The 17,139-nt window shown below is 31.9% G+C and overlaps 3 protein-coding genes across 3 annotated transcripts in view; 2 read left to right on the top strand and 1 right to left on the bottom strand.

The window, feature by feature from the left end:
* The window catches only part of SLCO1A2 (solute carrier organic anion transporter family member 1A2), a 76,261-nt gene extending 59,491 nt beyond the window's left edge, over nt 1–16,770 (bottom strand). The window contains exon 1 of the mRNA XM_023524089.1: nt 16,601–16,770. The gene's annotated coding sequence lies outside the window, so the exon portion shown is untranslated. The remainder of the gene's footprint in view (nt 1–16,600) is intronic.
* Nucleotides 2,110–5,287, top strand: LOC105306540 (islet amyloid polypeptide-like). Its single transcript, XM_011381592.1, is given in 2 exon segments — nt 2,110–2,189; nt 5,098–5,287. Coding segments are annotated over 2 exon segments (270 nt in total).
* IAPP (islet amyloid polypeptide) lies at nt 7,122–7,987 on the top strand. The gene is given in 2 exon segments (XM_023524088.1): nt 7,122–7,126; nt 7,798–7,987. Coding segments are annotated over 2 exon segments (195 nt in total).
* Nucleotides 16,771–17,139: the final 369 nt, after the last annotated feature.

Here is a 17,139-nt window from a genome sequence, read left to right as displayed (position 1 = left end):
TCTGGCTTTAAAAAAGTTATTCACAGTGTTACAATAAGATGCAAAATTTACAGGAAGCAATTAGCAATTCAGTATATGGCAGTAGAGGTCCTTTTTACCAAAGAAATAAACATCCTGAGACAGACAGATGAGAATTTGAATTTGATTTTGCCCCTGAGTAGCTGTGTAACCTTAAGCAGTCACTTATAGTCTCTGAACATCACATTTATCATGCATCAATTGGGGCAAATGCTACTCACTTTAGCAGTGTGAAGATGAAGTGAGGTATCACATACCAGTTAAACCACTGTGCCTGGCATGTGGTAGTCCTTGCAAAGTACCAGGTCCTCATGTTCCTTTCTTAGGTAGAACATTTTCCTCATAACACTTTCCCAGGGAGTGATAGAGAATCAATTTTTGAATGTTATGTTTGGCATCTTTAACATTTCAGATGGGACAAAAAGCTAGGAAAATAAAATAAATAAATATGTAGCATAAAAGTAGGCTTTTTGGTCTAAAGGAATCAGAAAAGCTAAGCTTTAGTCCAGCATTCAACGCAAACTAGATGTGTGATATTGGACAAGTTATTTAACACCTCTGGGCTTCTTTCTATTATTTCTAAATTATTGTATACACTTTGCTAAATACATCACTTATCTTCTTTCAGTAAATCACTATTCTTACTTAAATTGTTTTATATATTTTGTTTTCTTTCAGAATATCAGCAAATTTCACAGAAATATTAAAATTGCAGAATCATTCAATAATTAGAACAAGAATTGAAAAAAAGTTATTTTCTTCCCTTCTGAAATATTTATTAAACACCCTCAAATGATATTATTAAGCTCTAAAGAAGTTCATGAAATCAATGAACTTAATTTTCTTACTTGGAGAACTTCCATCTTTTTTAGATTACACAGATATACACATTTTCCCTGACAGTAGAATTTGTTTTAGTTGTTATATATGATATTAAATTGTCATTATTTAGAATATTAAATTAAATAAAGCTTAAAAATACAAGAAAAAATAATTTGGAAAAAATATCAAATTAAATCTGTTACTTCAAAATAATTGTGATGTTTCAATGTAATAATATAAAAAGTCAGTGAAGAGCTGCTTGAATACATTTGTGTAGCTATGTCTCTCTATTCACAGGCTGACAAATGAATCTGTGAATTGAAAACTATTGTTTTTATGCCTTTAATTCTCCCTCCCTCTCTTCATCATAAGTGAGTTTTGATTCTTGTGTGTGTCATTTCTCACACGCCTGCCCTTATACCCAATCTACTACTGAATGCTCATAGAATTAAACCATTGGGGTCACTTGGATTTAGCTAGATTCTCAAAGTCCCTGACTTCACTCTTTTCATATAAACACATTTGGTTTTATTCTTAATTACTTCTCTTTATCAATTTCTTACTATAACATACTATTTGATCCTGGAATTTTACAAAGATGGCAAATTTAAACTTCTGCTGTGTGTGACACACCATTAACTACACAGAGACAGTCTGTATCTACTACATTAATATTTATTGATGTTTAATGTAATAATGACCCATCTGCTACTGCTGTCTAAGAGGCAGTTTCTATCTATAGGGATGGAAATTAATGACAGTCTCTCTGAGCTGCCTGATGTCAGACCTGGAAATGTGTGAAGGATATTGTAAGAGCTGGATGACTGGTTAGAAGTTCGGAGGTAATATTCCAGTGGTTGCAAGCTTGGGATTTTTCATGAAGCTTTTTTGTTAACAAAGGCATTTTTCCGATACTGAACAATTAAAAGGTAAAGAATTTCCTATTTCTGGGAAAGTATTGCTTATTTAGGAAAAGAGCAGATGAGATTAAATATATGGCTTTCTTCGAGGAAAGGCTAAAGGAAGAATGTACTATAATATCAATTTTCCAGATTGTTTAGAGAAGAAAATTGGGAAAGTGAAAATTTTGAAAATATTTCAAAATTATGTGAACAGTATTGAGGAACTATATCAACAAAATTATGATCTTTGGGGGTTATGTTCAAAAATATTTTTAAGTAGGCTCTACTTCAAAATGCCATCATTAGAGCTATAAGAAATTTCTTGATTTCAGTGCTGAATTATTCTTTTCAGAAAATTTGAGAAGCAATGTGCACTCAACAGCTTCTAGTAGTTCTCATTGTGCCCTCTGTTGCACTAAGCCATCTGAAAGCTACACCCATTGAAAAGTTAATAACTTTAAATATCTTGTCTCTTTTGTAAAGTATGAGAAAATTAGAATTATTTACTGATATATAATTAACAACCCTTGTGTCATCAGAGTTCTGACTAAATCATCCTTAAGAACAGCATATTAAGCTGTTCAACTATTTCTTGAATTCTGTGTTCTTTAAAAAGAATAATGAGAGTGACTGATAAATGTCTCTGATGGAACTTCTTTTTATTTTCCCCCTGATGGAACTTCTGACAGACAGGAATGAATAGTTCTAGGTTTTTTTTAAGAAATATACTACTGGAACTTAGAGTGGCAAAGTCAGAACATGAAGCAGGAAAAACCAAAGGGTAGCAATTTTTACTGTATTAACCTGATTCTTAAATAAACGGAAAAACTTAAAAATATATATTTTATATCAGGTGGAATTTTACTGTGTATTTTTTTTCTTAGAGGGCTCTGGTAATATCCAAAACTTTTACATCTCCTTCTGGAAAGTAAAATATATAGAAATAATTATGTTATTTTTACACTCATGACTGAGCCAAAAAGATCACACACTTGCCCAGCAACTTTTTCACACTCAGCAGAAAATATTTGCCTGGCAGAAGTCAGAGGGTAGTTAAAAGCATAATCACATGGGTTTTAAGCTATAGTCACTATGAGTTCCCTATAGAAATTCACACAACTCCACAGATGAATATTAAAAGCTGCGAGTAGGGACTCATTTTAAAACTGTTTTGAAAGCCCTTGAAATTGAGATGTTTTTAAAGAGAGACAATTTAAGAGTTATAGTTTGGCCTATATCATCGCTGGTTAAACTCTATCAAAGACAAGAATTTCTGTGTATCTGTGCATGTGTGTAAGTGGTCAGTAGCTTTAAACTAGTGTTTGTTACTAGCTGGTAGGCAGGTAGAGCTTGTCTGCCTGGGTAGTCGATGAGGAAAAACACCTGAAAGTAGGCCTATGGTGACTTTCACTAACCATTTCAGTCATCTTTTTCCATCTTAATGATAGTTTTTGATAGAACTTTTGTACATACTGATTACTATATTTACATGAAAAGTCTTGTTTATGGAAGCAGTTTCACAATTATGAAACTAATCCACATAAAAACTCTTAATATTTTTTTAAGTAGAATGATGGCCCTTCTAGCTAAGCAGTTTCACAATTATGAAATCAACCAACATAAAAGCTCTTAATATTTCTTTTAAGTAAAATGTCTCTTCTAACCAATGCAAATGAGATAGTATTTTAATTAGAATAATTTTAAATTCTGTTACAGTTTTTGAGAACAATTATCAAAAACCACTCAGACATTTAGCACATAGAGTATTTCACACTCTGTTACAGGCATTTGCAGGTCATATTGTGATAGATATTCCTTTGAACCTTCTCAATCTTATTTATAATTCTCTTTATTGATTTAAATTTATTAGTTTGAAGTGTTTGGGTCAAATTCCAATTCCTGATGTTTTTCAGGAAACATTTATTGTCTTTCAGAATTTATTGTCCAATGTATGAAATATAGATTCATTCCTTGAAAGCATTACATCATTCTTTGACAATATACATGTTTACTATACATGCAAAGAAAAATAATTGAATAGATAGTATAAATAGTATTGATATATAGATGAGATAATTAGTCTCAAAGTAAGTTTCCTTTGCCTGAATAATTGGTTTGTCAACAAACTTATACTCAACTGATATCCAGTTCACCTGATTCTATAAAAAGAATTTTCTGTATTTGGGAGGGAATATGACAATATAAACCCTAAGAATCATAGATTTAAAAATATTTACTAACAGGGATGTCTATACAAAGATACAGATAATGAAGTACTCCCCACACAATGTAAACACATAAAGATAAAATCCATTGCGTTTTGCCCAAGATATGTATATCCACTGGCTTCTGGACATAACTTCAGACCTACATCTCTTTCCTACTTTACACTTACCCTAAGTTTCACTAATATTTTGATTTCCATGGTACTGAAAACTAAAACATTTCCCTACCTTTCCTAATAATCAGTGAAAAGAAAGCAATGATATTATTCTGTATCTATTTCCAATACCATTTCGAAAGCACATTGAAAAAAAATGTGGTGCAAAAATATAGAGTTGATATAAATAAATTCTATAAATAAAAACAAAAGTTAAAATTGAAATGAATTATTTGATTATAGATCATTACTGACTTACCTATAATACTATTATGCAATTGTTTCAGGTGGCTGAAAGAATGTGGTAAACATTAATACCATTGACATAAAAAGTTTTTTGGTTTTAACATTTCACCTAATCCATTATTAAAATTGTTGAAAGCATAGAAACCATGTAGGTGTCAGAAAGATGGTAACGTTTACATATTTATGCTAAGAGTAATAAAACTCCCACAATACAACAGTCAGAGTGTGATTACCTTTGAGACTTCATAATATTTCTGATTCAATGATTTTAGAAAACTTAAAAATTCACCTATACTGCTTAATTCTTGTTGGAAAGATGTGGGAAATTTTAGGTTACATAAATATTTCACATTCTAAGTCTTTCTTACATGTAAGGAAATATATTCTTCAACAAGATTTTGAAGAATATAAGACAAAGATACTTTATTATTATTATTATTTAAAATATAGTTTGAACTTCCAAAGAAAATATCATATTGTGAAATTTGACATTGACTATAATGGAAGCTTTATTATATGGTTTCCTAGTCACAAACTGATTCTGCTGCATCTTCAAAATGTCAGAAAAAATCTTAGTCAGTCATCCAGCTGTTCCTAACCAAAACATTGAATTACTTATGCGAAAATGTTTCTTTTAAATTTTATCGATATGAGATATTTGGTGTTGCATAGCTGTATCCAATCTTGAGTCTAAGTCTCTAACTTGTGGTATTTGATCCACGCTTCTAGTCCTCAGGTGGAAAAATAGAAATGTGACACTGCCATATATGCAATTCAGTGGCTAGCGAATTTTTTAGTCCATTCCAGCAACAATTTTAGTGTCATTCTCTCACTTACCAATGTGGGATCCAACACATATGGCAAGAGAAATACAGTTGAGATTTTAAATAAAAAAACACTGACTGACTTACCCCTTTAGAAGCCAATGTACTTCTACAGTTCTTACTGTTTGAGTATAAATACTCTAGTGATTTCCTGTATAATTTAACAATGCCTTTTGTATTTCTAGCCTGAATATTTGAATCTCTGTGTCACATGTTTGTTGCCAGTACACATAAATTGTCATGTTAAAAATTGTGTTAAATTTAATACTAACTAAGATCTTATAATAAAATGTCAGTCTTAGAAAATAAAATGTTTTTGCTATAGATGTTTATTTTTAAAACATTTTAAAAAGACATTTATTTTGCCTATATCTTTATGACCCGAGTTTGAGAACAAAAGAGAAAATGATAGTTGGAAACTTGGTAAATTGTAAACAGCTAATAGTAAAGTTATGATTCTGAACATTAGAAACCCAGCAATTTTAAGTATCCTTGTTAAGCCATCCTTCTTTGCTTTAGATTCCTGAAATGAGAAAAAATGCTGTTTTAAAAAAATTAAATCCTGCTCCTGCCTCAGTTGGAATATTCTTATTTTTATTTTTTTCTTTTATGGTTAAGTGAAAACTCTGCTGAGCGAATAAGCCCACATTCGATAGCCAGTCCCTTAAGGTCCTTCCCATGGGACATCAGACTACATCTGCATTGCTACTGTTCCCCTTGTCTATTAACCTTCTATATTTCACACCTCACACTCACTAACCTCCATACCCTTGCCCATGCAATTTGCTCACCTTGCAATATTCTTCCCTTACCCCTCCAGGAGTCTATATCCACATTCTCCTCAAATGCCACATTCTCTAAGGAACCTCTCATGATCCTTTCAACTTTCTTCTGAATTTACATAGACTCTGATCTGCATTACTTTTCTTATATCAGCTTATTCAAATATTTACTTAGTCACTCAACAGTTTTTATTGAGCTTATTTTGGTATTTGATGTTGTTTTAGTGGTGAGTATTTCACACTCTGTTACAGGCATTTGCAGGTCATATTGTGATAGATATTCCTTTGAACCTTCTCAATCTTATTTATAATTCTCTTTATTGATTTAAATTTATTAGTTTGAAGTGTTTGGGTCAAATTCCAATTCCTGATGTTTTTCAGGAAACATTTATTGTCTTTCAGAATTTATTGTCCAATGTATGAAATATAGATTCATTCCTTGAAAGCATTACATCATTCTTTGACAATATACATGTTTACTATACATGCAAAGAAAAATAATTGAATAGATAGTATAAATAGTATTGATATATAGATGAGATAATTAGTCTCAAAGTAAGTTTCCTTTGCCTGAATAATTGGTTTGTCAACAAACTTATACTCAACTGATATCCAGTTCACCTGATTCTATAAAAAGAATTTTCTGTATTTGGGAGGGAATATGACAATATAAACCCTAAGAATCATAGATTTAAAAATATTTACTAACAGGGATGTCTATACAAAGATACAGATAATGAAGTACTCCCCACACAATGTAAACACATAAAGATAAAATCCATTGCGTTTTGCCCAAGATATGTATATCCACTGGCTTCTGGACATAACTTCAGACCTACATCTCTTTCCTACTTTACACTTACCCTAAGTTTCACTAATATTTTGATTTCCATGGTACTGAAAACTAAAACATTTCCCTACCTTTCCTAATAATCAGTGAAAAGAAAGCAATGATATTATTCTGTATCTATTTCCAATACCATTTCGAAAGCACATTGAAAAAAAATGTGGTGCAAAAATATAGAGTTGATATAAATAAATTCTATAAATAAAAACAAAAGTTAAAATTGAAATGAATTATTTGATTATAGATCATTACTGACTTACCTATAATACTATTATGCAATTGTTTCAGGTGGCTGAAAGAATGTGGTAAACATTAATACCATTGACATAAAAAGTTTTTTGGTTTTAACATTTCACCTAATCCATTATTAAAATTGTTGAAAGCATAGAAACCATGTAGGTGTCAGAAAGATGGTAACGTTTACATATTTATGCTAAGAGTAATAAAACTCCCACAATACAACAGTCAGAGTGTGATTACCTTTGAGACTTCATAATATTTCTGATTCAATGATTTTAGAAAACTTAAAAATTCACCTATACTGCTTAATTCTTGTTGGAAAGATGTGGGAAATTTTAGGTTACATAAATATTTCACATTCTAAGTCTTTCTTACATGTAAGGAAATATATTCTTCAACAAGATTTTGAAGAATATAAGACAAAGATACTTTATTATTATTATTATTTAAAATATAGTTTGAACTTCCAAAGAAAATATCATATTGTGAAATTTGACATTGACTATAATGGAAGCTTTATTATATGGTTTCCTAGTCACAAACTGATTCTGCTGCATCTTCAAAATGTCAGAAAAAATCTTAGTCAGTCATCCAGCTGTTCCTAACCAAAACATTGAATTACTTATGCGAAAATGTTTCTTTTAAATTTTATCGATATGAGATATTTGGTGTTGCATAGCTGTATCCAATCTTGAGTCTAAGTCTCTAACTTGTGGTATTTGATCCACGCTTCTAGTCCTCAGGTGGAAAAATAGAAATGTGACACTGCCATATATGCAATTCAGTGGCTAGCGAATTTTTTAGTCCATTCCAGCAACAATTTTAGTGTCATTCTCTCACTTACCAATGTGGGATCCAACACATATGGCAAGAGAAATACAGTTGAGATTTTAAATAAAAAAACACTGACTGACTTACCCCTTTAGAAGCCAATGTACTTCTACAGTTCTTACTGTTTGAGTATAAATACTCTAGTGATTTCCTGTATAATTTAACAATGCCTTTTGTATTTCTAGCCTGAATATTTGAATCTCTGTGTCACATGTTTGTTGCCAGTACACATAAATTGTCATGTTAAAAATTGTGTTAAATTTAATACTAACTAAGATCTTATAATAAAATGTCAGTCTTAGAAAATAAAATGTTTTTGCTATAGATGTTTATTTTTAAAACATTTTAAAAAGATATTTATTTTGCCTATATCTTTATGACCCGAGTTTGAGAACAAAAGAGAAAATGATAGTTGGAAACTTGGTAAATTGTAAACAGCTAATAGTAAAGTTATGATTCTGAACATTAGAAACCCAGCAATTTTAAGTATCCTTGTTAAGCCATCCTTCTTTGCTTTAGATTCCTGAAATGAGAAAAAATGCTGTTTTAAAAAAATTAAATCCTGCTCCTGCCTCAGTTGGAATATTCTTATTTTTATTTTTTTCTTTTATGGTTAAGTGAAAACTCTGCTGAGCGAATAAGCCCACATTCGATAGCCAGTCCCTTAAGGTCCTTCCCATGGGACATCAGACTACATCTGCATTGCTACTGTTCCCCTTGTCTATTAACCTTCTATATTTCACACCTCATACTCACTAACCTCCATACCTTTGCCCATGCAATTTGCTCACCTTGCAATATTCTTCCCTTACCCCTCCAGGAGTCTATATCCACATTCTCCTCAAATGCCACATTCTCTAAGGAACCTCTCATGATCCTTTCAACTTTCTTCTGAATTTACATAGACTCTGATCTGCATTACTTTTCTTATATCAGCTTATTCAAATATTTACTTAGTCACTCAACAGTTTTTATTGAGCTTATTTTGGTATTTGATGTTGTTTTAGTGGTTGAGTTTTTGAGAATACCTTGAAAATATTGTTTAAATAAATATATTTTATGAGTCATGAACAAATGAATGAGCAAGTAAATTTTAATGTAAAGTTCAGATTTAATATGGTGTGATAAAGTTGATAGTGTGGCATCTTGTGCCCCCTTTGTAAAACAGAGATAATAATTGTAAAGTTTTATTAATTATTAAAGAGTAGGAATAAAATATGCAATGGCACATCTTTGGTGTTCAATCAGTGGTAACTATTACAGCCATGGTAACTGTACACGAATAAAGGAATGACCTGGTATAACAAAGGGCACTTTTGTTATTAATGGAAAATAAACAGGATTTAAAAAGAGAGGTGAGGAGCAAAAAGATATAGGTAGGCAACATAAGTGGACCCAAAACAATGTGGAAAAAAATTCAAAGGAACAAAAAACAATAGAATAAAAATAATCTACCCAAATCCTAAATAGGATTTGTATCACTAGATACCTTTCCTGTTCCAATAACCAATGATGCAAAGGCACTTGTCTTATGCAATTGCTTCTAGAATTACAAAATGTTGACAAAACCATACCAGATATAGGTTCAGAAAAATCCACCCTCTTCCTTGTGGGAACATTTCTTTTGTTATTTAGAACAAAGGTTATAATCAGTAAGAAGTGTCATACAAATCCTAAAAGGGAAATAGAAGACAATATAGAAACAGCATATCTGGTAGAGTTTACCTGGGTTGTAAGTAGATTAGAAGAGTGAGAGCAAATTCTAAAATTCTGAAATGATAAAATTTAAGTGGCCACAAATGTTATCACATATATAGCAAACTATATGTTAAGAAATTTAATGCTTTTAAAAGTGAAATTATGGACAAGCATTATAAAAAGGAAAATTAATTTTATAAAAAATTATAGACTTAAATAAGAAAAATCTCTTCATCTTCATAGGCATAAGCCCTGATTATCCTATAAACATGTAATTATAGGGCCTATGTAATTGAAATGCTAAAATAATTAATATGAACTTACATAAAGCCTAGGAGGCTGTGGTCCCACACACAGCTATAACTGTAATAAAACTGTATTCTGGTATGTGATAATTCATTTCCCTTTGTTCAATTCGTGCCTCCACTTTTGAAAATATGAATTATCTGAATAATCACCATGACAGGTCTTGAGCAGAACCCCAGTCCAGAATTAACTCCCATCACAATCTGTAATTTGAAATTCATTCTTTGGAATTTTAAGAGTCTTTTAGTTTAAGAGTTTCTCATTGAAAGTCAAATTCTTCTTGAAAGGGAGATCTTTATCATTATTTACTAATACCCTAGTTGAAGTTAGTTAACAGCAAGCTAAGAACAAAGCCCCAGGAGAATGGAATAGGCAGGTACCTGACAACAAGAAAAAAATGGTGAAGGAAGGGGAAGGGTGAGCTATAAGGAAAAGAAAAGGAGAAAGAGCAGCGGAGAAAAGGCAAAAGGAGTTCTGGTTCGCTTACAATTTCTCCACTAGGGTTTAGAGCCTACATACATTTGCAACCATTTTCTTGCACATAGCTAAGCATGATCAAGAATTTAAAGCACCAGTTCTACTCTGATTATAAAGAGCCTAAATGTTAATCTGAGTAGACAGGGTAGAGAAGGCTGTCGGGACAAAAGAGGGACAAGAGCAAGACAATGGAAACCATTTGATTCTCTGAAGCTTCATCTGGCTTCCTCAGACTGTACTGCACCTTTAGGAACCCTCTTTTTTCAGAATCCTCCTGCAGAAATGCACTGAAAAATAAAAGAGGCTATGAAACAGAACCACACCCTTTGAGTTCCAGGAAATTCAAAATCAGTTTCTGGAACTGAGGCTATAATAAGTGTCTGTCTCTACCAGGAGATATGCTCTAAGTGTGGTCAACGTTCATACTATTAAAGTAGAATTAAGCATTTAAAGGATTCTCTACTGTGCTGTCAATGAGCAAAAAAATCAATAGGACACTGAGAGCTACTTCATCAGACCACTGGGATAGTGGCAAGAACAGGGTTTTGGAATCAGGGCAGACCTTTTTGAGAACCTGGCTCTTTTTCGAAAATTTGTATCCATTTCTTAACTTCTTTTAGCCTCAATTCCTTCATTTATGAAAAAAATAATATCTGCTTTATAAAAATATGAAGATAGAGGTAATGCCTGAAAAGCACTTAGTATATAATAATACATGGCAATACAACGGTTAGTAAATTTTAGCTGTGATTATTATTAACTAAAATACTAGGATATAGCATTGACCAAAGCATGACAGGATAAAAATAATTACACAGCTTCATTACTTTATTACCCCCACCTTGATTCTCAGACTTCTGAGTAAAAAACAAGAAAAAAGTAAACCCACAGGTTGAGATGTTTGGGAGATTCTAAAAGCCACAACTGGTAAAATGCCACAAGTGTATGATTAGTCTTTTAGGATGTGTTCGAATGCAGAAAAAACTCTTTTATGTTTTGTCATTGCAAACACCATCACACAGCAATCTAATGTGGCTATTTTGAGACATAATGTACTGAAACTCTTTAATAGCTTTTGAATCTCATACATCTCTAGTACATGTTGCTCTTTTGCTATATTTGAATTTAGGAGCTGAATCACCTAAAATGGATAATGCAGTGCTTTATTACCAAAAATGATCTTGGTCACTGTAACCAGTAATTTGAGGTAAATTGTCTTTCATCTATAATACAGGAAGGCATCAGGATATATTATTTATATATTTTAAAAAGTTGTAATTATTATAATTACATTTTGTTGTTTTTATCTAGAATTTGTCTCTGAAAAGCTTAGGTATTATTACCACCTACACATTTTCTTTCTAGTCTTTTCTAAGAATGTATATTTAAAACCTAATTTAGCCTACAGAAATACCCGCAAATGTGACCATAATTTCAGGTGAGACTTATTATTAACAGGTTAAGATCCAATATTGACTTAAGAGGTTAGCAAATGATCAGAGTCCCAACTGGAAAACAGCTCTCTTTTCTTCCGTATAAATGTGACAAAAGATACTATAGCAAAATCAAAGATATGTTCACTATTCAAGTGTATATTTGTGACATTGTAGTTTATGCTGAATTTAGATATTAAAAAGTCCTGCCAATTAGCCCTATTTAGTTAGCATGGGCTTTAATGCTAAGATTTATAGCATAAAGAATAGGAGTGCATAAACCATAAATGACATAAGTGACATCAGAAAATAAAGAAAAAAATAACACATAGATAGAAGAGAAAATGGATAGAAAAAGAAACCAGGACTTCTTCAAAATGAGGTGCCTCCTGTGAGATTTTCATAGTCATATTTCATGTGCTGTTTTTTTCATTTTAGAATGCAAATAAAATGTAGACTGTTTCACTGGATCGGCATATTGTATTCTCATAAAAATAAATAAAATCACAGATTGTTACTGTCAAAAAAATTTCTAATTTGTAAGACAAAAATATTGGTGAACCAGGACAGTGTAGAGCTCAGTTTACATTCTCTCATTCTTTGCCTGCATTATCAACATTTCTATCATATATTTGGATGACGTTTTGGAACACCCAAGCTGTTGCAGCCACATTTAAATTAATTCTCACTTTTTAAACCCTCAAAGCCTAAATATCTCTGATGTTTCATAGGCTGCTAAGGGACCATCTAGGCGGATTTCGTTGGACTTCCTAGAATTAATTCAAATAGGAGATTCTTAAATCTTCTATTTCTAGATCCTTAAAAGATTAGACAACCACATGGCATATAATAAAAAATGAGATAAATAATGTATAGTGCCTGTCAGAGAGCCTGACACATTGCAAATTTCAATAATTGGTGGCTCCTATTACCTTTTTGCTAGATAAAGTAACAGAAAAGTTGTCAAGCTTAAGCTTCATCTTGTCCTCGTTCTGATTCTAAGTACTTGCATTAAGTTAGCACCTAAGACATTTGTACTTTCTGTACTCATTTCAAATATGAGAATTGTAACTCTATTTATTTCCTGTCTTATAAAGGAATAAGTGGCTATTTTGAAGATTTAAAATGCTATATAAACTTCTGAAATTATTATTATCATTATGATAAATGATAAGTTCTACTTTAAAAAATCCCCTTTTATAGAGTAGTGCAAATTTGATTCAAATGCTTTGACTGCCCTTATCAATTCCTTTTCTGTGGAATTGGTGTGAAGAAAGAGTAGAGACAAAGAATTTATAAAATGGAGTCACTTTAACCAAGCTGCTAAAATTACTAACGTTTTGAAGGTTGAGACATAAAGAAACAATTCTATTCTTGTCCTAACTCGCCTGGAAACTTAAACTTTTGAATTATCCAGTCTTGTGTCAATGCCCAGTTATACATCAGTTCTTTGTGTGTCAATACCTGGCTGGACCTACACCAGACCTCCAGATAACCTTCTAATTAGCTCCTGAAGCATTCACATATGCAGATCGCATGATATCCATCTAACATCCATTACCCAGAATGCCAGACGTGACCAGATTTTTTGGCACCCATCTTCCAAACCACCTACATTCACCATCCAGACAGCTTGACATCTGACTGATAACTGTCCTGAACTAATCCTAGGGCTAAGAATAGGAGACAAATAATTCTCAATAATGTACTTTTTACTAGAAGAACTTTTAATATTTCTTTTTTCTTTAGAACATTTCTGTGTTTTTGCCTAGCTGGGTTTCCACAAACCCTAAGACCTTCAATCAAATCTTTATCATTTATTTCTGGCCGGAACCTCCAGACTCTTTTCGAGTTTGTTCGACAGATGACATGCCTCTAAAACTAAATCTATTATCATGATTTAAAAGATATTTCCAGGTTAAATGGAAAAATATCTATGTGTAGAAAATATATAAGTAGAAAATATTATGTATGTGTAGAAAATATTTAAGTAGAAAAATTAGCAATAGTATAGCAAAATGAAGGGAGTGTTGCAGGAAGGCAAAATCATAATTCCAGTGTCTTTCTGAGAAGACCGATGTTTACTGAAAGGGATGTGTTATTGAAATTCAATTTGAAATAATCCACCCTTGTTCTCGAAAACAATGTTTACATTAGAAATGGACTGCAAGTGCAAATGCCTTGAACAAATAGGATTTATGTGGAGATATCAGAAAATAGTCTTATTCTTCTCCCCCCATTGTCTATCATATTCATTTTATGGGAATCTCAAATAGGTCTTACTACTTTCTGTTGACCTTCAAAAGAAAAAAAAAAAAGCCTTCCAATAATGTTTAGTCCCACAACAAGTTTCAGTTCTGGATTAATATATCTAAGTAACTTCGAACATCATTTAAATTTTAGTTTCTTTCCTCTCACTACAACGTATTCAAAGCCTTCAGTTGGGAAAACCCAGATTGTTTCTCTATTTTCTTTTCCAGTTTCTCCCAACCTCTCCCTACTTCAGTACACTCAGCTTTTGCCCAAAGCTAAACAAGCTGCCTCTCTTTCCTCCAGAGTCGAAACTTGTAAGGGAGGAGTTAAAGAGGCAGAAAATGTCATCCTTTCCTCCTTTCGCAAGGACAGATATTTACAACTGACTCTCATGGCTGCTTTTACAGATCTTTGGATAGCTCACCTTTCATTCATGATCTCTCACCCGACATGTCCTTGGCAGAGTAAATGCACCAGGTACCTCATCTGACTAGTCATACACAATTTCTCCTTTAAATTTAGATATGCTGCATACACTTTTAGCCTCTTTTGAGGTCTCAACACTATTCCATATAATCCAATCAGTCTATATCTAAGACAATCCCCAAACTAGGTCCAGCTGACCCATCACTAATGGGGGGGGGAGGGGATGGCGCTACTTTTAAAATAGACTCTCTCTTCCTTCTACTTCCTGGCAGGCGGATACAGCCACAGCCTTCTACCCTTTAGACTTCTTAAGTAGCAGTCAGACACCAATTCCCTGTGACCTCCAAACTACAGAGGACAAATATAAAGCACTCTAAGCAAATTTTAAGTCAAACTCACTAGGCTTGAGATGAGGAGAAAGAATACCTCATCTTGTCTTGAAATTGAAAAAGATTGTAGATAACTGCCATACTGCCATAAGAGATATTAAAACCTCTGTGACACTAACCTGATTAAAACAGTAAGTCATGAGCAAAAAAAGAAAAGAAAAAGAAAGAAAAAAAAATAGGCAAACAAGTCACTGCTACAAGTCACCATAACTAGACCCAGTATAAATGAAAATGTAATGCATGATAAATACTTCTTTAATAGTTCATAAGAACAAAATACAACTTAGTTAAAAAATTATCTTGATATCATAATTAGACCTCCATATGAAAGGAAAATAAAGTGATAGTCCTGGATAATATCATGTTTGAAAATAAAAAGAGCAATGGATTAAAAACTTTAATGTAAAAAATAAAAATATTTGAATAAAATAAGAAAATGTTATGGTCAGGAAAAACTTTAAAAAGACAAAAACCAAGAAATTATAATGGGAAAAAAATTACAGTTGACTTCATAATACAAATTACACAAAAGCAAAAAAATACCATTAAAAAAAGACATAGAGAAAATGTTTGAAATATATATGAGGCAAGGGTTTATATCTCTAATGTAAAAAACAAAAAAAAAACTCCTACCAAAAAAAACATAGGTATGAACTAAGGGTTTGTAAAAAAGGAAATGCAAATAGACTAAAAGATTTATTAAAAGCCTTTTATAAAAGATGCTAACTCTCACTAAAAGCCAAGAATATGCAATTCAAAACAACACAACATCTTCATTTTTTTCATATAATAAATTAACAAAATTTTTAAAGATTTAAAACATCTAAGGGACTAGAAAAATGGTAAGATTGTGAATTGCACTACACATTTTTTTTTTTTGTAATTTCACTTTTGGAAATTTATTCTATAAAAATAAACACATTTATTTCTAAGGATATATAGATCAAGAATAATTTAGATCTATGTGCCGACCTAGAGGAATGTCCATAGTACATGGTTAAATGAAGACAGCAACAAGTCAGATCATGTGTATAATGATGACCCTTTTCTTGTGAATAAAATTAGAGGGAGGAGTATATGTATATAAAAGCATAAAACATATATGTTTTATATTTTTTTTAGATGAGCATAAGAAAAATCTAAAAAGAAAAGTACCAAATTGACTTTTTTCTTTTAAACTTTTGTGTTATTTGGTCTTTAAAAAAAATAACTTTTTCAGTTTTGAATTTTGAAAGAAAACTCTAATAAAGTGTGTGTGTGTGTGTGTGTGTGTGTGTGTGTGTGTGTGTGACTCACTAGGATTTCAGGGGAGAGGGAAAGGGATATGGAGAACACAGGACTTAATCAAAACTTGAAGGATAGACTTAGAGGAACTGGCGAAACAAAGAGAGGTTTTCAGGCTATGGACAAAATAGGAAGAAAACATCATCTGGAATCATTCAGACTCCTTTCCAATACTTCAAACTACTTGTAACTACATATGGAAAAAATCAAAGTATATACCCATATGTTTTTTTGTGTTTGTGAAAAACTAATATTATTACTCTTACACAGTCTTGCATTAAATAGAATTGTTGTCACAATCAGGAAATTATAGACAAGTTAATTAGAAAACTCAAAGGGTCTTATGTTTATAAATGAGTTTTAAATCTACCTTAGATATTTTTCCAAGCCAAAGTGACTGAATTGCAACCCACTGTAACCCAAATGAATGAATTTCTCTTACCTTAGCATTGACTATCCTCTCCATTCTCTGCTGTTTCAATAGTGTAAGATCATCAGATATTTTTAAAATTATACATTGAGTAACCAATATAAACAAAGCTCTGTACACATGTAAGCTGGAGCTTCTTGCTCTCTAGAGTATCAGAGCTGCAAATAAAGAGATCTTTGTTTATATAAGTTTTAATCCTTTTATAAAGTTTCTTTGGCTCTCAGGGTTGCATAAATCAGGTTATAGAAAAGATTAGTCACTTGGAACCAGAAGCTCCTCCTTGTGGGTTTAGATTTCTTTTTTTAAACAGTTAACCTTTATGTGGCTGTGGCTTATACAGCAACATCAGATCAAAAGGCAATAGAAAAATTCAGTTAATGAGTAAGTTACTTAACTTGCTGAGTCTCAGTTTTCTCAATTTTTTTTTTCTTTTGTGATTAAGAAAAATTTGGCAAGTCTTTTGTAAATCAAAGAATTACTGGTTTATTCACTAGTGAACTAAGATGCTTAAAAAATTGAGTCTGAGTTCAATTTTCTGTGTAGCTGTGTAA

The sequence above is a fragment of the Pteropus vampyrus genome, unplaced genomic scaffold (genome assembly GCF_000151845.1).
Source record: "Pteropus vampyrus isolate Shadow unplaced genomic scaffold, Pvam_2.0 Scaffold444, whole genome shotgun sequence".
Lineage (NCBI taxonomy): Eukaryota > Metazoa > Chordata > Mammalia > Chiroptera > Pteropodidae > Pteropus > Pteropus vampyrus.
The sequence above is the reverse complement of the archived record's forward strand: the minus strand, read 5'-3'. Positions and strand labels throughout refer to the sequence as shown.